This window comes from Amblyomma maculatum, chromosome 1 (assembly GCF_055883805.1).
Source record: "Amblyomma maculatum isolate TAMU_Amacu chromosome 1, ASM5588380v1, whole genome shotgun sequence".
In the NCBI taxonomy this organism is placed as follows: Eukaryota; Metazoa; Arthropoda; class Arachnida; order Ixodida; family Ixodidae; genus Amblyomma; species Amblyomma maculatum.
This window is the reverse complement of record NC_139344.1, coordinates 425038973-425063190: the sequence shown is the minus strand read 5'-3', so window position 1 is coordinate 425063190 and position 24218 is coordinate 425038973. Positions and strand designations below refer to the sequence as shown.

Genomic DNA, 24218 nt, shown 5'->3' with positions numbered 1-24218 from the left:
CTCGTGTTTCTCGATGCATAGCTTTATGCAGAGCTTTTCCTTGCGATCAAGATGCTGGAAAACTGTAGATTGCAACCGTGCACGCAAAAAGCCTTTGGAAGCCGTAAGAAACGGACGTGGTACAAAAACCAGAAGACCCCAGCAACAAGCGTACCGTAGGGACCAGAGTTACAGCCGGTGCCACACTTGTTAGATGTGCAGGGACCATCAACCATGCTGCTTGATGACAACACCACAGGTTCTAACTACAGCGCAAATTGCATCCCGGATCACGGTACACTAAGTTGATGCCGCTGCCACGTACTACTACTCTACAGCGGAAGTCCGTTCTGTCGGGCAAGTCCGCGATCCAACGCGAGTTTCATCTCGACAATGAGATGCCGGCATCGAGTTCGTGATTGTGGGCACGACAGTGTTAAGCAATTTTATCACGCACACGAAGTGTGGAACATGCGGAGAGATCGCAAAGACGAGAGAGTTCACAACGAACCTCAGCTGTAGCTCAGTTGTAGCTCAGCTCGCCGACCGCTTTCGGACTGGCCACTGCTAGCGCAATTATTCCTGCTTTTTGTCGTGTACTACACATAGCCCTTCCGTATATTTTACTGAGTACCCAACTCACGTGCGTATTGGTTCTTCTATTGTGACAGCTCAGCCATGCGCTGGCGTCAAAGTAATATATCGCGCCTCGCCTTACGGTGCGGCGGCGGTGGGGGCCGCATTCTCAGCGCAAAAAAAAAACTGCATGAATAACATATTTGCTGCGCGTGAGCTTGATGTCAAAATGCACTGCAGAATATAGACAAGCGTCAGCCCGTGACGTCAGTGGAGATGTGGCGGCGCTGGCGACAGCAGTGACTTTCTTAGTGTAGGCAAAAGCTTGGGTCGTCTGCATTGGATGAGCGGCGCTTGCTTGGTTTTTGGGCATTATTCCTGATATTGCTGCAAGCTGTGGTGCGGTTGGTTGCGCCATGAGACACAAAAAAGAAAATGGCACCTGTTCCACATGTTTCTTGCAGTAGGATAAATAAGAGAACGATGGGCAGGGACGTTAGCGCGACAAGTAGACCCTTCGGCGACGGATTGCCTTCGCGGCTAACGTGCGTTGCACTTCTGCACTGAAACTTGAATAGTTTGTTTGCAACTCTTAATTGTCGTGGTTGCTGTTCGGCCGCACGACGAATAGCACAATAAAAAACGCCTGTAGCTCGTGCATGTTTTATTGTATATACTATATCAAGTCATAATAAGAAGCGCCGCGCATTGCCAGTTCCATTCACCTATGCCCGTACGTATGTTCATATAGAAAAGGACACAAAAGCTGCTGCGAAGGTAACTGCTAATACTTTTGAGCGGTCACACCAGCGCGATATTGACGAAACAGCTCCGAACTTATAAAGCAGCTTTTCTCTAATATCACTTTCACCCGCCCTAAAAAGCGAATAAACATCGTTAGGATCTGGGCAAATTTAAGTCACGTGGTGTTATTTTTCAGATTATTAAACTTTCTTTTTGAAGGTCACTAAGATTTTGGCGAACAAATTAAATATCCACGTACAGCGTAGATCTGATCAAACAGCTGAGGCATGGTATATATATATATATATATATATATATATATATATATATATATATATGGTACATGAAGTTTAATGTGCCAAACTGGAACCAGCTATCGGGGGTGCAAAATAAGCAGATAAGATGACACGCTTTTGAATGAAAAGTTCCCAAGTATATTAAAAAAAGCTTAGCAGATTGCGCAAATTTTGCAGCAAGCGATCGTGAAGAACGTTTTATTACGCTCATGCACTTTTCCTAAACTGCAAAAAGAAAAAAATGAAAGCATTCTTACGGGCCTTCATGTATATATTAACCTGTGAATGACCTTGGCTACGTCTGTACGATGAAACAGATGTCAAATGTACTTTTATCGAGCAAGATAAAACAAGTTAGCAGCGCGTACTAGGCGAATATGTTACTAAAAACTAAGATTGAGTTCTTATTTGGCGAAATTCTGACTTAAGTTGCCGGTACACTGAGCTAGAAATATGATTTCTAGTTCACTATTGTAATTGGTAATAGTTCTTTAGAATGAAGGTGCTTCAGCAGAAAGAACAAAGGAGCTCGTCATATGGAAAACACACTTCCACTCATTCATTCGTCGTCCTTGCATGCGCTAGCAATACGTAAGAGAGTTGAACAATGTTGGCTGTTAGTTTTTCATATACATTGTGCTTTTTACTTTTCATTTAACTTAATCAGTCACTACAGTGCCCACCGTAAGCGCGCGTTGCTGAGACCACGGAGAAGGAAGCCAATGCAACGCTCTTCGCAAAGTCCAGAAATAATCGGCTGATAAAGTTCTGAACTACTCTCCAGGCATAAACAAAACCATTTCCATGCACAAGTGAAGCTTACGCTTCAGAATATTCGCACGTGCGAATTGGTTTCGAAGGCAGTGTCGCTTGGCGCAGTGTAGGTACGCTGTGTTTTGCCTACACCTCATGTCGCTACCGATCGCAGCACTGCCTTTGGTTACAAACATGACGCTTGCCTATATCGTGTCATTCTCCCTGACTTGGCGAAATTTTTGATGGTTTCCCTGACATTTCCCTGATTTTTCCCGGTGCATAAAATTTCCCTGACAATTCCCGGTTTTCCAGGTTTCTAGACACCCTGGTAGTGTAGTGTAGCTTTCTCTACAAAGATATAAAACTGAACATGTTTTTGTTCTTAAAAGTGCTTAGGACTTCTTTTAAGGAGTAAGCTCAAAATTCGACTTAGTATTTGCTTATAGAGTCTCTTGCTTTCTGCCTGTTTGTAGGTTGATGATATCTTGAAGTGCAATAAACTCCCTATTTCTAGTCACTTCATAGGAGAATGCCAGTGAGGGTTGAACTTTTTCTGTATCCTGTATTTTTTTATTGTGCACTTTGTTTATTGTGTACTCCCATGAAGCCGCTAGAAATAGGGAGTTAATTCCATTTTGAGATATCATCACACCTACCAACAGGCAGAAAACAAATGACTCTATAAGCATTGAGAAGGCTTTAGATATTGCATATAGATAAAATGTAACTAAATTTAGCAAATACTAATTGTAGCGTCACACCAACGCCCGGTGACTGTCGTAAAGAAGACGAGCGTATGTCGAAAGGCGCGCGCTAACAAAGAAGACGTCAGATAAAGACGACGCAAGAGACCGGCTTGCTAGTTGAACGTTCGACTAAAACACCTTCTGAACCGCCTTCCCTCCTTCCCGAGATCAAGGCCTTTATACGGGAAGAAGTGGCTCTTCAACTGTCGCTCCTCCCTGCTTCTGCCGGAATTACCCCATCACTAGACCCTGCACTTCGACGCACTATCTAGGAGCAAGTTGCAGAAGTTTTACTGCCAAGCCCTCAACTTATACGCCTGTGACAGCACCGCTAACATACGCCGCTGTCGCCACCAGACCACCGTGCTCTGTCGCGTATGCTGCCGCGTATGCAATTTTTGATGTCTACACCTTAGGGGGAGTCCTAAGCATTTCTAAGAACAAAAACATGTATTCAGTTTTATATTATTTTTATATCTTAATTTACATAAGGCAATACTTTTTAGTGCAAGATATATATAATGTACTTACGACAGTTTTAGGAGGTTTAGATAAAAAGTGAAGTGTGGTAGTTTTGTAAATTTGAATCAAAGTTGTCCACTTTAGAATACTTTTTAATTTTGGCTGATTTTAAAGTATGGAAAAAGAACAGACAATTTTAGAACTTCAAATTTTTCCAGGAATAAAGAACAAAGCCTGGATAACAGAAAAAAAGTTTCAGTGGCAACACTTTATTGAGTCGTGCCAAATGTAGGGCTGCTCAGCTTATATTTATTTTCATAATTTTAAACAATATAACGCAGTACTTTTTTAGTCTGCTATATTTCTCAGGTAGTGATGAAGATCGATGGTGATGTTTTACTTTTTTCTTAAATTGGCATCCAAGTTGCCCCCTTTTTTGCTGTTTTCAAATTTCAGACAAACTTGATGGATTGTGGAGAACACACCTAGCTGTCTACAGCTCCAAATTTTGCCTGAAATTAAGAACATAACCTGCATAATAAAGAGAAAAAGCTTTAGTGCAAACAACATAACACACATGCCGAAATATAAGGCTGAAAATGGATTTTTTGTAGCGCGTCACTCCTGGAGCAATGGTTATGGTTTTTTGCTAAATCAACTGCAACAAGAAAACAGGTTTTTAATAGTTGTTAGAAAAGTAAAGGTTCCACAAATTTAGTGATTAAAAAATAATGGATGACAAAATTTTAGGGTGCAAGCAGAAGGTCTCCAAGTTTTCAACTTTTTGAAGTAGCAAAAACAATGTTTTCCAACTTTAGTGATACACAATTTTTTCCCGAGAAAATTACGTCATATCTTGCAAAACTAAGCTTCATTTCTTTGTGTTCAAAATTTGCCCACCCCTTATAAAAATTACACTGAAAACAAAAAATGGTCATGGGACCTCGAATTACCGCTCTCATCTGAGCACATCTATATGCACGCCTGAGGAAGATGAAAGAGAACTGCTCTGACACTCAAAAACCCCAAACAATTCTCAAACCGCAGTGGAGCCTCGATTATGCGTCCCCTGGTTATGCGACGACATGCATTTTACGACGAATTTGCAGTGCCCCGGCAGAATCCCCGTAGAGATAATGTACCAGAAACCTCGATTATATGACATAATTTTAGACGGACCCCGCTTCGTACGACAGCTGACTGGTATCGACCGTCAAAAAAAAAGCCTTCTGCAAATGCAAGCCGGCATAGGGTAGAAAACCAGGGCCAAGGGGCGCTGCGCTGCTCTGTGCATGGCCAGAGCAGCGCAGAGTACCAGTGGCCCGGTGAATAAACCAGCGGTGACATGCCTCGGCTTCTCGTCAGTGGCCCAGGCCATTAGAAACCCTTCATCGTTAAAGGTAGATAGGTCATTGATTTGGGACGGCAGCACCGCAGCAGCGAATTTCCCTTGGCCGCTGTCGGCATGAACCAAAGGGTAAGGTGTTTTCTGTGCCAGTGTAAGAAAAACATCAAAAACGCACAAAGACAGGCAACACAGCGCCGGTAGCCTGTCGGTAGCTGTAGTCGTCATCCTGCTGAAGTGAATGGGTCATTGTAGATGGCAACGTTCAGTTTCATTGACTTTGTCCGGGTGTTGACTAATGCGTTCGTCATCAAAGAGGGTTGAGTGGGCCTTATCCAAGTAAATAGCCACACTCATCGCTGTGTACACGCGTGTCAATGAGTCTCCACGAAAAGAATACACTGTTCATTTCACTGAACAGCGGGGACAGATTTCGGTGCTTTCGAATTGACAAAAAAAAAAGTTTAGAACCAACTTTTGCAGCTGAGGAACCAAAAAAAAAAAAATCAACTCCCTCCCCACCACTACTTCCTTGGCCTTTAAAAAGCGCCGGGTATGCATGCCCAGCCGCGTCGTGTCCTCCGTGCAGCATCTGAGTGCTTGTCTGCTTGCGCACGGTTGTTTTTCTCCTAGCCCAGTTCTCGTTGTAGTCAATTTCTAAGAAGAAAGGTGCAATATGATTAAACTGCGATGCGCTTTAAAAAAATCTAATTTTGAAAGCTATTTTTGCGGTGCGAACTTCTTTACTCTCCACCACCACCACCACTCATAGTTTAATAACACAAGAGGTGCCGCCTCAAGTTCTTCAAAATACCTGTTGCTTGCCTCTTGCCTTCGAGTAGCGAATTCGCGTTCATGTTTTTTTTTTTTATGCCTGAGCCTGCCAACAAGCGCTCTTTGAAAACAATGTTCACAGCGATAAATCATAATTTCTCGCTTTCGAAAGCACCGATAAAAAAAACACATTTCCAGCCAGCCTCTTTATCAGCCAGGGAACCGAAAAAAAAAGCAAAAATAAGAAACCCCACTGGCAAAAATCACCTGCTTTGCACGCATCTGCACGCGCCTGTTCTCCCTCATTCTCCTGCTCCACAGACAGCTGTGCGCTGTGCGGCTGTGGCTGTGCATAAGTTTTGTAGTTCCTCTCCGCTCCGCCAGAAACTTTGCGCTGGCGTCACAAAGCAAACTTCGTGTGAATAAAGGTGCACTGCCAATAAAGGTGCACTGCAGCCAGTCGATAACACATGCACATTATCGCTCCACCTGTCGAGATACGTGCCTGAACCGCTCTGGACGGCAACCGCAGCCTCAACAGCCATTTTATTTTGTTTTTTTGTTTGTTGCTAGAAACCAGCAACTAGCCCTCTAGCGGCAAAAATGTGCTCCACTTATGTTGGTACGAAAAAAGACAATCAATTTCGGGCGTTGAAAATAAAGGACACTTGCAGGTCCCTATAATATAGCATAATGCAACATTTATTAAGATGCAAGCGGGAAGTAAATTTTAGGCCCGCCTAAATTTGATTTCTGAGATACAAAACTGTCACAGCAGCTCACTCGACCACCCTGGATCAATCTGCTCGGCGCTGCTGGCAATTCAATCGTGCCGATTATCAGAACGTGATCTGAGTCTTCCGAAGCAACATAGTTATGGAATTTTCGGCTGTGATTAAGTAGCGTGGTTCACTATGTCGCAAAGTCGAAAACCGCTAACCCTCAAAGATAAGTTTCGAATTATCGAAGCTGAAAAGGGAACGGGTGCAACAAAGGCCGGCATCGATCGCGACCTCAACAATCCGGAGTCATCCCTGAAAACTATTCTGGCCAAAAGGGAAAGCATCTTCCTAAATGCTAGTAAATTTGGCATCAAAAGGAAAGCTACGAAGGAAGGAAAGCTTGCCGTCCTGGAGGCGACTCTTGTGGAATGATTGCGACAGGCACGCAGCTCGGGGATTCCTGTTGACGGCGCTTTGCGTGCGCGTGTGACGATGTTGGTGATCTGCTGGCGGACGTCGCAGCGCTCAAAAGAAAGCTAATGCGTCGAAGCTGGGCATCGGCGCAGAAGAAAATTACCAACTTTTTTCAATGGTAATGAAGATTACTTTTTTTTTTTCAAACCAGTTAAAAAAAAATGCCTGGTTTTTTTCTTTGTTAATTTAATTACCTAGTGTTGGTTGCCACGGGCTTTCAAGGCGGTCATTTGGCACAAGGCCGTGCGCCACTGCTGACATACTTTGATTTTTGATTATACGACAGTATTGCATAGTCTGCTGAAAATCGTATAATTGAGGTTCCACTGCAGTTCATTTTCATGACCATAGCAATCATGATACACAATGTGGGAAGCATTAGCAAATAAGGGGGAATATAGCTTCTGTAACTGAAAAAGCTATCCCATGTTGGAAACAATGTACAGCATGTGACACCTAAGGTAGAAAGCATAATAATTTCACGTGGTGATAGTGGCAGTCTGGCAGCCAGTAAGGCTTCCATGTGCTCACAGAAAATGAAAGGGAGGTGATGATCGCCACGATCGCCGAAGAACAGAATTACCACCAGTCTCGAGCACACTGTCATTAAAATCAATGAAGAGATTTCGAGTCAAGGCATGATAATCTTGAATGGCAATCTCGGATGATGCAGGATCAATTGTGCACAGCTATCAACACTCCAAACAAATCTTATAGCACCCCTTCCCAGTAAAAGAAGTTTTAAAACCACATGTACCTGACTTTCATTGCAAACAAATAAACATCACAAAGCTATGTTTCAATATGGTCGCTTTAGTTTCTTTACGCCACACACTTTGCTGAATCACTGCAGCTAGCATTTCAATTGCTATTTGTGCGTACCAGCTCATATAGGACAGAGTCTGGGGTGTGCACATGCTAAATAAACATTCCCTTTCCTTTTCTGCACAGCTCAACCATCTTTGCAGACCACTGTTCGGAGAACTGCGCAAACTGACTGTGAGGTATGCCACAATTTCTGCACCTGCAATCCTTTAACATGCACTGACAACGCACAGCACATGGTCACCTTGCATTTTCCTTCAAAGTGGCTCCTATGGGCAGGACCAAACCGGTCTCTGGGCTCAATTCTGAAGTATACTTTTGTAGTGTCATAGTCCTGCGCTACTTCAGTGTTGTAACTGAACTGAACTGTGATATCCCTGGACAAATTTCTGTTCTGAGATTGAGGGTAATGGTTAGAAGCTGCAAAAAGAGTCAAGCACTCAAACCACTCAGCCGGTGCGGAGGGGCCATCATGCACACCCGCTGCTTGTAAATTATGCGCACTTTTAACCTAATTTCAGCCCAGCAATAAGTGTGGGTCATTGCATATGCACGCTGGACTTAGTTCAGTTAAAACAGGGATAAAAATATACTAGAACCTCGTTGATACATTCCGGTTCATACCACTTCCCGTTTCATTATCTCAAAATCATGGGCAGTAAAAAAATCACCCAGAGTTACACTATTTTTCTCCCAGTTAGTATGTTCCCAGATAACACAATTTCCCAGCTGTGGTCGTATAATAGTTTTTGCGACCGACCGGACAAGTGTTAGCGAGCGCTCATGACATAAAAAATCGATCAGCGGAGCTTACCTGCCACAGTTGCTTTCCAGCAGTGCTTAGGTTCAACGGGGAAGGGGGGGGTAAGTATCAAAGAACGTTAACATACGAGCCGCCCATTCCCATGGAATCATGACATGATGAGAAGCAACGCGGTGGATTCTTTGTAATGCCTTAACGGCATAGAAGGGAATCATTTCATAACTACAACTATATTTGTTTGAATACGAGTGAGCCGGGTCTGTGGGACGCAGCATAAGCACAAACGTGGTGACTGCAAACCATTACGATGATTTCTCCACATGTCACAGGTGTAAGGGGGAAAAACATCTGGAAATAGCCAAGGAAGCAATCCCGGCTCATCATTACCTTCTACGAACCGAATTTGTGAATAAATCTGTTCCAGGCTGATGACAACGCAAATAGGGACTGAATTCTGCGAGACCTAAAAAAAGAGCTGTGCATAGTGGATATCTATTAATGCTAATCTATACTTTTATGCACTGCAAGTCTCTATTCTAAATGCCTTTGTGCTTTATTCAGCACTTAAATTTTTAATAATTAGGCAGTTCGGTTCATACGTTTTCATGGGGTTTTTTTTCCCCTGCAATTATTAAAAAACGTATCAATGAGGTTTCATTATTAAAGTCATAAACAGCCAAAATAGTTTTGGGTGTCCTTGAAGCTAACCAGGAAGAAAGCGAAATGAGCAAAAGTTCAGTCAAGTACAGATGTGAATGCAAGAAACGCTGCACTCACAATGTCGTCCTTCAGCCTACAACGTAGCTCGCAATGCTCCCGAAGGGACACCCGCTGAACCTCTATCTGGTTGTCGAAAGCATCCACGAAGGCTGACAAGCCTCTCTTGTTGAAAGAGCGGTCATAAAATGACAGCTCGCTCGAATCCACCCTGCAAAAAGCAACCACGCAGAAATTCTGCCTGGGCCCCTTCAACACCGGCTTCAACAATGTACAGAAGTACGAACATCAAGCAGACCGGCATGCACTAATGAGCAGTGAAAATCGGGTTTCGTTCACCACCACAAATTCTGGTCAGCCTCCAAGGCTAACACCTGTAAACAAAAACAGTGCCAGGTGACCCTCACAAGGCACTGCTGATCAGAATAGAAATTGCACAAGCAAAATATGAATGGAGAAGAAGTGCCGGGCAAGTTGCTCAGCATGCCCGGGTGTTTCAGCAAACTTTAAAAACTTCCTAACAAGAAGTTCAAAATAAATATTTAAGTGTTACCAGGAACAAACTCTCAGCCACAGCAGACATAATTTACTATAAAAACTCTTCAAATTGTATAATTAATTACAACTTTGTAAGGAGCTTTTCAAGTAAAGCAGTTAAGTGTTATAGAGCGGCCAGGTACTGCAAAGCCGCGGCCAGAACAGCGGCTGTTTTTGAAAAACAAAGAAACAAGAAACATGGTTCAACGCTGCTGAACCAAATATGGAGCGAAAGCATTAGCTGCGGGTGACCAAGCGTTCTTCTTCGTCGTCTTCTTTTTCTTCGCGGCTGTTCAAGGTCATTCATGACTGCGGCCACGGACTACGCAACGGGCCGAAACCTAGCATAGTATTGCTTTCGCAATAAGTCTTTCTCTAAAGCCTAGCAGTGGGAGGAAATTTGTCAGTTTTTCTATAAAAAGTGGAACTGAACACAGCTTGGTGGAAACACAATGCTGGCTGATGACAAGTTACAGTGGCCATAGCGCCCAGTTCAAACTGAACGCGTTATGTATTTTGCCAAGTCATGCGTATTCTCCTAACAGTCGCTTAATGGAATGCAAAGAAAACAAAAGAGTTATTATTTCTGCGTGGTAATTAGTTTTGAAGGCAGTGGAGATAGCAAAGACTGACTACATCGCATTTTATCCTTCCACATTTTTTTCCCGAGCCAGCCCAGAGCTGCCAATCCTCCTGCACTTGGGAGTATGCACACAGTCATATCTTACTGCTGTGGATGCAAAAAATGGCTGTGGCATAACATCATGTGCATCAAGAGTATGGTGTGTGTGTGTGAAAGAGCACAACTGGCAGAACTACCAGCAGCCGGTTCCGCGGCAAGCCCCGTGATATCTGCCAGCTGTTCCACCTTCTACACTCAAATCTCGTTTCTGTGAACACCACATTAACAAATTTTTTTAAAATAATCAGCAGATTTCCCATGTTTTCAATGTAAATAAATTTCAGAATTACGAATTTAAATATAGTGTAACTTCAAAATAACATACATATTTTATTTTTTCTTCTATAGCCTAAGAATATCAGTATTATGAATTCGGCTAAAATTAACAGCGTCGCAACACTCGCGTGAAACAAAAACCATCGTTTCTGTGTGAATAGCCCGTGGGCTGTAGCTGTCATTATCAGCACATCTAATGCCAGCTTCTGGCGCCCCCACAAGGCTGTGGTTTAATAGCGAGCAGGCCTAGCAGTCTCGCCTTCTTTCTTCCCGTGTTGTGTGTCGTTCGTCGGTCAATCTTTCGTGCCATTCGCATATGCAGTTTTTTTTTGTTGTTGTTGTTGTTGTCGCGGATTATCTTGTTGCGAAGTTTGTGCAGATCTGACGAGGACTGCAACCAGCAAACGTGCCAAAGAAATCGACGCAGCAAAAAAGTGAATCGGCCTCTGGAGACAGCTAGCCCCATGGACCGCCGTGATCCTTTTGAAAGACCGAAACATGATTTTCAAACTTCAGGGAGCACTGAAAATGAGGTCATAATGGTTTTTGCGCATGGACAAAGTCCATACTTTCGTCGCTCGGTTCAACCACGCACCTGATGAGGTGTTGCGCAAAGTGGAAGGTGTATGTGCTGTAGTGGTGGAATGTAGTGCGTCGTCATGTGTGCTGCATGTGGCAGAAGAAAATATACGATTTATTCAAATAAATGAGCTTTGAAGCAAGTGAAATGCTTTCATTTGATATTTTGCTTAACTGCACATGGTCCTACTGCCAAGGTATGTCATTTTCGTGCCTAGGTTTGACCACTGGCTTATAACTGAAAATTTTTCATTCCAAGAATATTTAAATATAAAGAACAATTTTTTGCGGTCCCGCGTGATTCGTTACATCGAGATTTGACTGTACTGCACTGCATGGCAAGATTAAAAATATAAACTGTATACTCCCAGCAGGCTGGAAGTCTCGATATACAGTTAACTCTGGCCACTCCTATCACATTTGTAAACTTCACACTGCAAAATACAGCCTGAGCTAAAATCATACTTGTGGGTCTACAAAGCAATTAGGCTTAGTCTTCATATGTTGTAGTTACCATAATAGGCTATAAATGGGTGATCATAGGATCAAGCCCTCAAAGAGGAAAATGTACTAATGTTTCTCTTTTTTTTTTCTCACTCAGCTCAGCTCAGGCGTTCAGTCGTGTCCGACTCTTCGTGACCCTATGGACCATGTCACGCCACGCTTTCCGGTCTCTCACTATCTTCTTAACATCACATAGCTTCATCTGCAATGCCTCGAGAATGCCATCTAACCATCGCGTTCGCTGCCTACCCCTCCTCCGGCGACCCTCAACCTTTCCCAACATCAAATCTTTCTCCAGCGACTCCTCTCTTCTCATCAGATGACCAAAGTAGCTGAGCTTTAACTTTAGAATTTGACCCTCCAATGAGCAGTCAGGGTATATGGTCGACAATATCGACTGATTTTTTCTCACTATATATATTTTAATATACTGCTTCTTATTTGGCTCGGGCGGCTTTTATATTTTGAGCCCTTTCTTTTTGACCCAGCAACCACTGCAGTGAAGTACTGAAGGTATTCAATCTCAGCCCATAATCACAACAGGTGAAGAGCTTGTTATGGTATGGTCAGATGTATTAAACAGAATTACAACTAAATCATCTTTGTCCATGCTAGTTAACGGCAATGGGACGTAAAACAAATAAAACAAAGCGTAGCTTCAAATTAAAATTTTACAAGAAAACAAAACCAAAGAGCCATTTAGAAAATGAATAGTAATGACAAAAGAAAAGTCAGAACAAGAGAGCACAAGCTGGCGGGAGATTTCGCAGGTGCCGATGTGCCGATGGCAGTCTTGCGAGCTACGCAGCACCGATGCCAACCGACGGCCGATTGTTTCCATCGGCGCAGCGTGACATAGACACAGACATAAAGAGACATGGTGTTGGCATACCATTGGCATTGTATCGTGCTAGTGTGACAAGCCTGCTAAAGCATGAAATTTTTCTTTGTTTCAAAATTGATATGGCACTGTGTTGTCCATGGCTCCAAACTACCCAGTAAATAACCACCTGACTATGTTAAATAAAGAGTACAGGTGTGCGAATAACCAAAATTTTGAATACGATACAGATATGTTTATTACTCAACTCAAATTTGAAAAACTGCTATATCTTTAAAACTTTTAGACTACTATTCTAAAATTACCAAATACAAATTTGCGAATTCACTGCAGTTTCGGAACGCTGCATACTCTACCACAATGCTTCACATATTGCGTGTGCAGTGAAATGTCCTCAAAGCGCCACGGGGCAGTTTTGTGAAGAGGGCCTTCCCAACAGTGTGCACAAAGCGAAACACTTACTGAAACCAAAAAAAAAAGAAAAAACATTGTTCTCACTTTAGTTTCATTTAAAATGCACAAAATCATTTGTGCAGGTGTTTACCAGATAAAGTTACTGTGATGGCAAAAGGTCTTCGGAAGTTTTTTCAGGTTAATTAGACAATTTGAGCTTTCAGTTTATTCTGACATTTTTTCTGGTCCCTTAATGTGAATTAATGTGAGGAATTAATGTGAGTTAGTGGTATTCAGCAGATATGACACCTCCACTCAGCTTCATGCAGGTCCTTCTCGTGCAAAAAACTGGTGTACAGAATCCTGTATAAAACTTGTACTGGATTTTTTAACTAGGGTATAGCAATTGTGTGCAATTAGAATTCTATATTTGCTATTTCTTTAATTTTTAATTTTTCTTTCACCAATGAGATATTCTGCACTATTCGATTTGATGTTTAAATGCATTTTTTTTTTTTTTCATATTAGTACTCGATTCACATCCAAAAATTTTAACATAGGCACACCCTCGGCCAAAAGTTAATAAGTGAGTTTCATTTCACTAGCAATGTGATTGGAAGAGTTTTTTTGCAGTATGTTATCTAAAGTTTCTTCCTGAACATACTTTTTCTCTGTTTCGAACTTCCTATTTCTAGACCTTTTTAATAGTGTTTGCTGAAATACTCTGTATTTGATAACTTAACGGAACAAAATATTGTGCAAAAACGAACACAAAGAACAAAAAGAAAAGTCCCAAAGAACAAGCTCGGAACTAGTTTTTGTGACATAGAGCCATATGCAGTGCCACAGATTTAAGAACACGGTAAAAATGGTTTGGTTTGGTTTATGGGGTTTACCATCCCAAAGCAGCTCAGGCTATGAGAGACGCCATAGTGGAGGGCTCCGGAAATTTCGACCACCTGGGATTCTTTAACGTACACTTATGTCGCACAGCACACGGATGCCTAGCTTCTCGTCTCCACCGAAAAGCAGCCACCACGGCCGAGATTTGTTCCCGTAAACATCAAAAAAAAAATAAATAACCAGAACAAAGGGAATGCATATAAACACAAGGTTGATGTTGCTTTGTCGTGCTTGTAAACTTCCTATGTTCGTGTTATTTTTTGTTGCTATATTCTTGTAATTGCAAAGCTTTGTATCCTAATGTATTATGTAATAAAAGGTAGGTGCAAGTCTGCACCTTAATCGTTTTGTCACCCCCTATTATTCTCAGGAATTATTCAAAGGCCGCAACAAGAGAAGCAAAAAAGAAATTAAACAAAAACTGAAGCGAGTTTTCATTAGCATCACGAAGATGTGCCCAGCAAACACGTACTGACCAAAAAAAAAAATAAAAAATACAGAAGACCATTTCTACAAACGCAACAAGAGAAGTAAAAAAGAAATTAAACAAAAACTGAAGCGAGTTTTCATTCGCATCACGAAGATGTGCCCAGCAAACACGTACTGCCCAAAAAAAAAAAAAAATAGAAGACCATTTCTACAAACACTTGCAAGCCACAAGGCCCATTCGCAGTTTTGGCAAACATAGTTCCAGAACTTCCAGGACAGGAATCGTACACCTCGTTTTGGCTAGACAGCATGGGTACAAGCACAGTCAAATAAGCAAAAAGAAAAGTCTCGAGCAAAAGGAGGAGTAATGGATTGTTTTCTCACGAGTCGTTGGGGTTTCCCTCTTTGCTGCCCCTCGCCAGAATGGCCATCAGCTGCAACCAGTACTGCAAAGGTAAACACAAGACAGGTATTCACGATATCAGCCCGACAATTTGACTTTAATGCACAGTACAGAAAGGTGGAGCTTGTTGCAAACGAAGAGCAGCGCTTTTGTCCTCCGACGTCAAAGTCACACATAAACCTACCAAGGATACACCTCTCAGCTCTCAACCCCTCCCACTCCATTGTATAGGTGTGACGCACAACAGAGCCAGCACGAGTGCCAACCAAATGCACGAGATGTGAAGCACGATTGACTACGACGGCACTAACATTTTACATGCTTCCGTTGTGCGCCAGTTCAGTGAAGACATCAATGACCATGGCAACCTATGCCATTTGCTTGGCACCAGTGTTGTTGACCACACTTAAGCCACCTGTCCCATGAACAGCAATCCTAATAAAGCATGCTTCTGGTTGCAGCGAAGGCAGGGTAGTCTCAGCGGTCTGAGAACAGCACTTAAAGGACCCCTTAAAGTTACTTGCGGTAATATTCTACTGCAAGACATCCATAGAGGTGGTCTTTGCAAGTATTCGAGTCAAATCTGAAAGCTCTGAATGGAGCGTATAATTTAATAATAACTTTTAAAAAGTGCTCCTGTACTTGTTTTTCTCCTGTAGCTCTGTGCTTTATGAACTTGTGTAAATGGACGAGCTTGATGCTTTGGAAAAATGCTCGTCCAAAACGTTGGCCTGTTCCTGTTATGTTGTTTGTATGCCGGGCGTGACGAGCATTGGAAATGTGAAAGGAGTAAAATTCCTGCAGAATTTGCACACCTGTTCCCATATTTTCTTTATTTTAGTGAACTGTTTTTGGAGGACACACTGTTGCTATGAACTCTTCTCTGCAGTGCATCTGATGTGCCGTGCTCTTAGATCTAACCTTTTTAAATATAACTAAGTTTTTTGTGATGGCGTACTTGAGAAAGATACCCCACACTGTTTTGGTGCTTTCTGGCCAATTTACAATCTTTTGTGGGACGGCTACTATTGCTGCTGATATACCGTATTTACTCGTGTAATGGACCCACCTTTTTTCAAGAAAAATTGATGAGAGTTTGGGGGCAGTTTATTATGCAGGAAAAAACTTTTTTTTGTGAGTTTGTGAGTCGTTTACCCTCCCACCCATCAGTCACCAACGAAAGCACGTGGTCAGCTGCAATCATGACACCTTCATTTTTCAGCGTTTGCCACTCCACGCGTTTCGCGGCATGTACTGATACGGCCGGACTGAAAACTAGCATGCTTGCACAACCAGACGAGCCGAGCAAGTAGCTGCTAGCCATGGAGGCAGCTAGCTTACCAGTCAAGGACCCTGACACTTTGCCAAGTTGGCCCCTGCCCTCCCTCACCGCAAGAGCTTACTTCAAAAGATACATATGCACTGGGATGGTAACGCTGCGCAGTATCTTGGCACGCTGCCAAGAAATGCGCTGTGGGCTGCGACGGTGTGAAATGAAGAGACACATTACAATTTTTTTTTTTAATTCTCAGTGGCAAAAGTGGAGGGAGGGTTCATTATGCGAGTGGGTTCATTACGCGAGTAAATATGGTAATACCTAAAGTGGCATTTGTGCTAAAAACAGGTCAGTCGGTGAGGTGCCAATCAGTGAATTGAATATTCCCATTGCCGTGGCCTTGTAGAGATGATGTGTCCAGCGGATGATATTATTAAAACTGTAGGTAAATGTTCACTCTCCCTAGGGTTATCTAAAACATCCCAATTAAAATTATTTAAAAATAGATGGGTATGTAAAAGATAACTGAGGTGTGGTGGTATGCACACAGAGCATACTGTTAATGTTTAATGGCTTATGATGATTATAGCTACTGCTTCAAAGTTCACTTTCAGGGGGTATTTCTCTAGCAGGGACGTTGCTCTGTGGTATTACTGAGACACCTCCTGGCAGTCTGCTAGCATGGACTCTATCTTTCCAAAAAGTTTTATATTTTTTTAAGGATATCTGTGTGCTTTGTTTGTTTCATGAAAGCAGAGAGCTGTGCGCGCCACTGTTTTGAGCATATCTGTAATGTCTGTGTAAACCTTTACAGTTCCACATTATTATACAGTAGACTCTCATTAATTCAAACTCGAAGGGACCCCAAGATTTTGTTTGAATTATCGCAAGTTCTTGCATATATGACTCTGAGCAAGATTACAGTGCACATTGTAATTAAGTATCCACTTAAATCACATTTTAAGCACTTCTGCTCTTTTATTAAAAAAGAACAGATTTGAAGGATCCAGAACATGTTTATTGGAAATCTATGGCTGACTAGACCGTTTGAAGAAATCATGAATTGTTGATTGCTTCTTTTTTATATGTGCATTCAGAACAAAGTTTCCTATTCCAGTAAGGGCAGCCAGTTCTTTTTCAGAATTTTCTGCTGCAGTCAGAAATTTCCGGACACCGGCAAGGTAGTTGAAGGCTTGTGCTGCTGTCACAGAGGATTGCTCTTCTGATTCCTCCTCTTCACTTTCGCTGCTACTATGCTGGCAGCACCTCAGCTACCAAGTCGTCCAGAGTGTCTTCCCTGCACACGCAGAGGTTATCGTCAGCAGCTGCAAGTTCACTAAGGTCAGCAGCTATGTTGTGTGCTTGGAGGGCAGAAAGCACTAGCCCTGCATCATTGCTCTTTATTTGGAAACAGTCTTTATTTTCATTTTGAGCGCAGTCAGGCAAAGTATCACTGCTGTGACCTGGTATGCGGACGGCATGCTGGAAGCAGTTCCATATCGTTCCTGGCGTTACTGCACTCCACACGTCAGCTAGCATTCCCACCGACGACAATGTTACGCTGTACGACATGGAATTGTCCATGCATATTAGCATCCTCTTAAGGAGTAGCTTCCTATAGTTTGTCTTCAGACAGTTGATCACCCCCTGATCCAGGGGTTGGAGAACAGCAGTTGTGTTTGGGGGAGGAATTCAGGACGAATTGCCTCCAGGCCCTCCACATCACCATGAGTGGGACAGTTGTCAACAATCATCAGCACTTTTCTTTTGTCGCGCTTAAACACCAAGGCAAGTTTACGCAGCAACTCTTCAAACAAAGTTTGCGTCATTCACGCACGTGAATTTACTGTATATGAAACGGGTAGAGTTCGGACGCCTTTAAAGCACTTCGGATGCTTTGATTTGCCCACAACGAAAAGTTCGGGCTTGTGGCTACCATCCATTTTGGCACAAACCATAACTGTGAATTGCTCCTTGCTCAGCTTACCGCCGGTACAACGTTCCCCTTGCGACACAATGTTTGCTGAGGCAGGCACTTGAAGAATAGTCCCATTTCATCAGCATTATAAATATCAGCCGGGGAGTATTCAAGCAGTAGGCTGTGAAGACGAGTCTGCTGCCAGTCGGTAGTAACCGCCTCATTCACTGCTGCCGCTTCTCTACTTAGTTTTGAAAGCGAGGCCATGTCGCTCCTTGAATCGCGACACCCATCCATCACTACACTTAAAATCGTCAATTCCAAAGCGCGCAGAGTTCTTCAGCCTTCTCTAGCAATATCGGTCCACTTACTGGTAGATTGGAGCTCCGAGCGCCGCCTCCCTAAACCTTTTTCTGTCAGGAGCGAAGCGACTTGCTTCGTTTCGCAGCTTGTCTTCCACTTTCACAATCGTCAGCGTACTTTTCGTTATCCCATACTTCAATGCCATAGCAGCCTTCTTTGTTCCAGTCTCAACTTTTTCTATGGCTGCCAATTTTTCTTTCACAGAGAGCGCCCCATACTTCCTTCGCCGAGACATGGTGCTACCGACGCGGGCAACAGACCAGGGAAAGAAAAGCCCGAGCTGTCACGTGATTCGCAGTCGGCCGACACTACTCGCGTCACTTTCGCATCCTATCTTTTGTCCTGCAGTTTTGAGAATTTTGACAAGCGCAGACGGACAGTCGTCTTTTCCACACGTTTTGAGGGTTGAGTGTTGTTTTAATTTCGAATTTTCTTCATTGAACTGGCTAACAAGCCACAAAAAGTTGAGCAGCGCCCTTCGGGAGGCTTTTGTTTCACTTCGAACGTTTGTTTGTCAGGCTCTTCTTCGCTTTCTTTTCTTTTTTAAGTCATAGTGCACTTATTTTCACATTTTCCACTGTTGTAGTGTTATAAGAACTCAGATTTTTCGCCAGTGGCGGAAACGATAACCGATAATTTTCTGGTATGGACAAGCAAAAAGTATGAATTAACCGAATTGCGGTGTTTGAATCAATCAGCGTTGAAATACATTGAAAACAAGACGAACCAACCAAAAATTTAATATTTGTTTGAATTGACCGAAAGTACAAATTATCAGTTTGAATTATCGCAAGTCTACTGTATAAGCCATTGTGATAAGCTGAGGATTGGGGAGTGTCTTATTCCCAGGTGAAATGATTTGTGGTTTCCCTTTCTTTTCCAAAGAGTCTCGCCGCCACGGTGGCGAACTGGATTGCCACTGTGGCGGCACTGGACGTCCACGGAGGTAACGCGGGTGGGTTAGTTTTGGATGTTGGAAGGATCTCGCTGACATCCATTTCCTCCACGGTGTATGTGGAGGATGCTTTGTAGTGAGAGCTACACTCGCCACAGTCTCGTCATTTCGCTGTGCTTGTCCGAAGAGCGAAGAAAGACAAGGAAAAGAAGAAAGAGAAGAGAAAAAAGAAGAAGGAAAAGAAGAAGACAGATAACTCGGTAATTGGTAGAGGCAAATGACAACAGCGAGTTACTAGGACAGAAGGTTCTCTCGAATGTTCTGATGATGTCATGCCACTAGAAATTTTCTACACCCGAATGACAATGGTCAACAAGAGGCTAGGGGTGCTCATACGTGAAGTGATTCCCCTATGACACACATAAAGCTGAAAACATAGAGTAAACTGCTATGTGCAAAAGCCATGTCCTTGCTTTCAAGCCGAACCTAAGCATAGCCATTCAAATTGCTTTCACGTAACTCCAGGTTTAACCACAAGCTAAACCACAGCCAAGTTTTTTGTCGTGTTGGCCAGTGGCCTTCGTGTGTGTGTGTTTTATTGGCACAAGTGTGCCAGACTCCGCTCTGGCGGCGGAGCTTCTTTGGACAGGATTTACCTTCTTGGGGGTCAGGTAGACAGGCCCACTTCAGAAGTGCTGTCTTGGGTCCCTGTTGCTGGAGAGGCTGCCACTGAATGCGGAGACTGAAAGCCTACAGCACAGATCACGTGATCATCTCACAATATTTTTCGACCTGTTGTCTGTGCCTGTGGCTTCTGTGAATGAGGTGGGGACAGAGATGTCGACAGCAGGTCCATTGGATCGACCTGTGTGTTATGCAAAACTGAAGGCAGCGACAGTACCCGTGTCACCACTTCAGAGCCTGCGCCTTTTTGTATCAAGGAGACACATTTTCCTGCCTCAAGGTACAACAAGATTTCAGTAGTTTTCAAGCTAATAATTTCTTTTTCCGTTTTGCACATTGGGCAAGACTAGGAGCACGCGCTATGTGCGCCACTACAGTTGAATCATTTTGGTGTGAGTTCGCATCTCTCATTAGTATGTTTGTGCTCTCCATGTGTGACACAAGTGGGTTCGCCCCGGCAAGCCAAAGAGCTGTGCCTGAAGCGCTGACACTTGAAACATTATTTTGAGTTTGGTATGTAATGGCGGACTTTGCATGGATGGTTCCGGTAGAGTTGTGCTATTGAATACCAGGACAATGTGTTTTGTTTTGATCTTTGTGTTATTTCTTCTGATGGTAACTCAGAGGGCTGCCAGTCTGCGACTACTCCTTGCTCGGCTAGTTCTTCTTCTTTTCTCCATCTGTGCACTGTACTAATTCTTGCTGGGAAATAATGCCCCTTGTCTAGATTTGGGTGCGGTGAGGTTCCCCTGCACATTCAATTGACCAAGATTTTGCAAGGATAGCAACTTGCCATTTTGATCCTTGGTGCAGATTTCGACAAGAAGGTGTACGTTTGTTTTTGTTTTTTCGGCCTTTCGACCAACACATTTCTGGATGCTTTTGGCAATGACAAATGCTGACAATTTTCGACTGGTTCATCAGTGAAGGAAGTGATGATGAAAAACTTCGGGAAGTTTCCAGTTTAGTGAGGCATCGACTGCTTCATTTTGGTGCGACTCCTTTCAGGGGCCAATCATGTTTTTTAGCAGATATTTTCCACATGGCATGTATAGATAAAGGTTTCCTAAACTTAAGTCCCCTCTGATTAATCCTTATACGCAGAGGAAGGTACAGGAGCCCCTCGCCTGGTAGACAGACAAGGAGCCCATCAGCCGAGCCTTGACCACAGCCACAGCTGCCACCATTCATGGTTTCTTCTCTCCACTCTTCAACCTATTGCCACGATACGGATGACAGCTTTGGTATGGCGGGTGCCCCTGCGGGGTGGTCCCTTCGCAAAGAATGAGACCAAGGCTCAGTGAAAATCAGCATTGTTAGATAGTGAAGGCTGATTTGGAATATGGGTTCGACCAACTGACCATGTGTATCAGGCAAGACACTGCTGATAATAAGTAGAACGCTATGCCAAAGAGCACAACGATAGCCTGTTCTTAACTGTTCTTCACTCAGCAAGTGTGCATATCGATGCCTGAGGGGTGCCAGCACACATTCTTAACAGCCCTTTCCTCATCCTGTACGTATGAGAGGCCGAAGCCAGCCATCAACACAACTATGCCAGGAAATGCCCGCAGGCCTCCTACCAATGCCCACTCGGAAGCTTCTGGTTTCAAACAAAATGAAAACATTTTTTAGTGGCCCACGTCCATCTTGTAGTTCGGAGGACAGCCCTTCAAAAACCTGAAATACAGCCTAAAAGCATCATCAAGCATGTACGTTTGGCCACCAAACATACTTGATACCTAACAGCATTCAACACAAAACCGTTCCTTAAATAGCACACATGGAGGAGAGAGAAAGAGAAAGAATAAAGTTTATTAGAGAGCTTTAGAATAGGGGCCCCCAAGGAGCTTGGGGCGTCGAAATGCGCATGCGCAGAACGTATGGCGCACTTGCCACCCCGATTTTTCGAAAATAGTGTTCGCCCCAAGCCGCCGTTGGGTCGCTTGGGTTACGGCAACATGGCGGCGCCCGGCCAAGCGGCGGCCGCTTGCCTCGGCACACATTCGTCGTCACCGCTCCATAGTGTCACGCGTTCATGGCAAACGAAAGGCCAACGAAGCTTATGCTATGTCTCATGATGCCCGCACCACCAAATGTTAGCAATAAAATGCACTATATTTTCTGAATGCTTCCGGATTCACCGAGCTGCTAGGCTTAGCGAGTTCGCCTCGTTTGGTTGCCATGGGGACTAGAGAGTGTTCAAATGAGGTTTCCCGGCTCAGCCTAGATTGACTATTGGCCGATTTCGTCTTGTCTGACGAAATCCCACGGCTCCTCGAAGTGGACGACGCTACACTCCTTTTGTCAAGAAAGGAACACCTCCGGCGCCGCACACGTGCACTTATCCCTCCGTGTGCGATATCCCTTCCCCGCGGTCTCACCCGTGCAGAGGAGATTGCGCTTAGGAGGATCCGAGTTGGTGTTGCCCTTAAACCAGCTGTCACTAGGACGTGGTCATACTTCCAACCCTTATATCCCCGCCTAGGGTGCCCGATCTGTAAAAACGAAGATGTTGAGGCCGACATCCACCACTTGCTGTGGGACTGCCCAGCACTCAAACCAACACGAATCCGGCACCTGAGCAACGAATCCTGCCTTATATGTCACTTGGATGCAGGGACCTCATCATCGCTCACTTATGGACTTCATAAAATCAACCAACCTTTTTCCATTCATTTAATCATTTATTCATCCTTCATCTCATACCCTACTGATGCCCTGAGGTAATAAATATTGTTTAAAAAGAAAAATTTACCGCTCGGCTAACACGTTGCGCCGCGGCACAACGCTATTTTCTTGGGGGCCCCAAGCCTTGAGTCCCCCTATTCTAAAACTCCCTATTTATATAAAGTAATTACATGGAGGAAACACCATGTTTATACTGAAACAAATGCTAGCTCCACAGTTCCCCAGATGGGCAGCACAATGGCTCACTTTCACTTGATTGAAAACTGGTGACAGGGAAAAAAAATACCCCAGTGCTATAAGAATTTAGTACTTTGGAAAGCGATCAAACATCGCTGATCATGTGCACTGGCCACCGAAAGTGAACCGGTTCTTGAGCGAACAGTCTCATTCGGCCAGATTATAAGCCTTCAAGTAGTTGGTACAAACATGATAAAGTAAGACAAAGCATACAAACAGCATGGCTGGTAAAAAAATAATAATAAAACAGAATCAAATGTGCACTTACATTAGAAGCACTTCGCAGAGGATCTGTAGCAGAGGTCCTTCTGTCTATGCCATCAGCAGCCCTATAAATATTCAGCAAGAATAAGGCAATACAACACTACACAGAAACCGAACAAAAGACTGCATATCTGGCATATGCACTGTGGGGGTTGCGTTCCCGGAGCGGCGAAACGTGCAGCTGGAGCTGCTGTTTTGCTAGCTAGAGACCCCCTGTGAGGTCACTGCGAGAGGGAGGGGAGCTCTTCGGAGAATTGTTGCCATAACATCCGTTCAGTTTTACTGTGAAAGCAACACTACTGTAGGTTTCGAGCCTTCAGCGTAGCGCGGCGAGTAGCCACGTCGTAGCCAAGTCTTATCCATGTGACGTGATGTCACACCCACGTGACACTAGGGTGAGAGCTGGGCTGCCAACTGAAGCGGTCGGCAGGAGCTGCCAACTTGGGTCTCTCGTTTCACATGAGACAGTTATGTCAGAATCAGCCTGCTAAGACCATGGCATACACTGCTAAGACGTTATCCTTATAGGCCATTAGGACACGTTCATACAGCTTGTTTAAAGTAGTGCTTTATATGTGGGCTGAGGAAGAAGAAAAAGAGAAGAAGAAAAACGCTCGGTCACCCGCAGCTAATGCTTTCGCTCAATATTTGGTTCAGCAACGTTGAACCCTTGTAATTTTTTCCTGTGTTGGTCTTGCATCCTGATTGGGCCACCTCCATAGGCTCAATACGAGGCCGCATGGGGAAGCGAACAAGGAGACCGCCACTGACTCAGACAGAAGCAGGTGCACACGTTTTTCCCTCCGGGTTCCCCCGCTTCAGCCGGGGCGCCGCGGGTTGTGAACACGCGCACACCTTGTGTGTTTTCTCGAGACTACGCCCAAAGAGTCCGGCCCTCGACTGTGCTGCGCCAATGCTTCTGAGTCGGGAGGGCCTGGTTTGGCTCAGTTTTCCGTCACCACCGGCCAGTGTCGGTGGTGGTGCGCATTGAGCCATCAACTTGCGACCTGTGTCGTCGAGATGTGCTCCGCGCATCTCCCATCCTCCCTTGTCCTGTGTTGCGAGCACTTTGACCTTCTGGTTAGCCATGTGGCCTGCGAGTGTCCTTAGCTCCACCAAGGATGCGCGAGTAGCCTTTGCATCACGCGCACAGTGCCGCGGCCT

The 24218-nt window shown here is 44.0% G+C and overlaps 1 protein-coding gene across 2 annotated transcripts in view; it reads right to left on the bottom strand.

Annotated features, from left to right (window-relative positions):
- Nucleotides 1-24218, bottom strand: part of LOC146209280 (uncharacterized) — a 99714-nt gene that overhangs the window by 24760 nt on the left and 50736 nt on the right. For both annotated transcript variants that reach the window (XR_014706176.1, XM_084598888.1), the window contains exons 11-13: nucleotides 23059-23119; nucleotides 14708-14769; nucleotides 9240-9390 (exon numbers count right to left, since the gene is read on the bottom strand). Coding sequence is in view for 1 of the 2 variants with exons in the window: in XM_084598888.1 (XP_084455014.1) it covers nucleotides 9240-9390; nucleotides 14708-14769; nucleotides 23059-23119 (274 nt within the window). In the remaining variant the exon portion in view is untranslated. The remainder of the gene's footprint in view (nucleotides 1-9239; nucleotides 9391-14707; nucleotides 14770-23058; nucleotides 23120-24218) is intronic.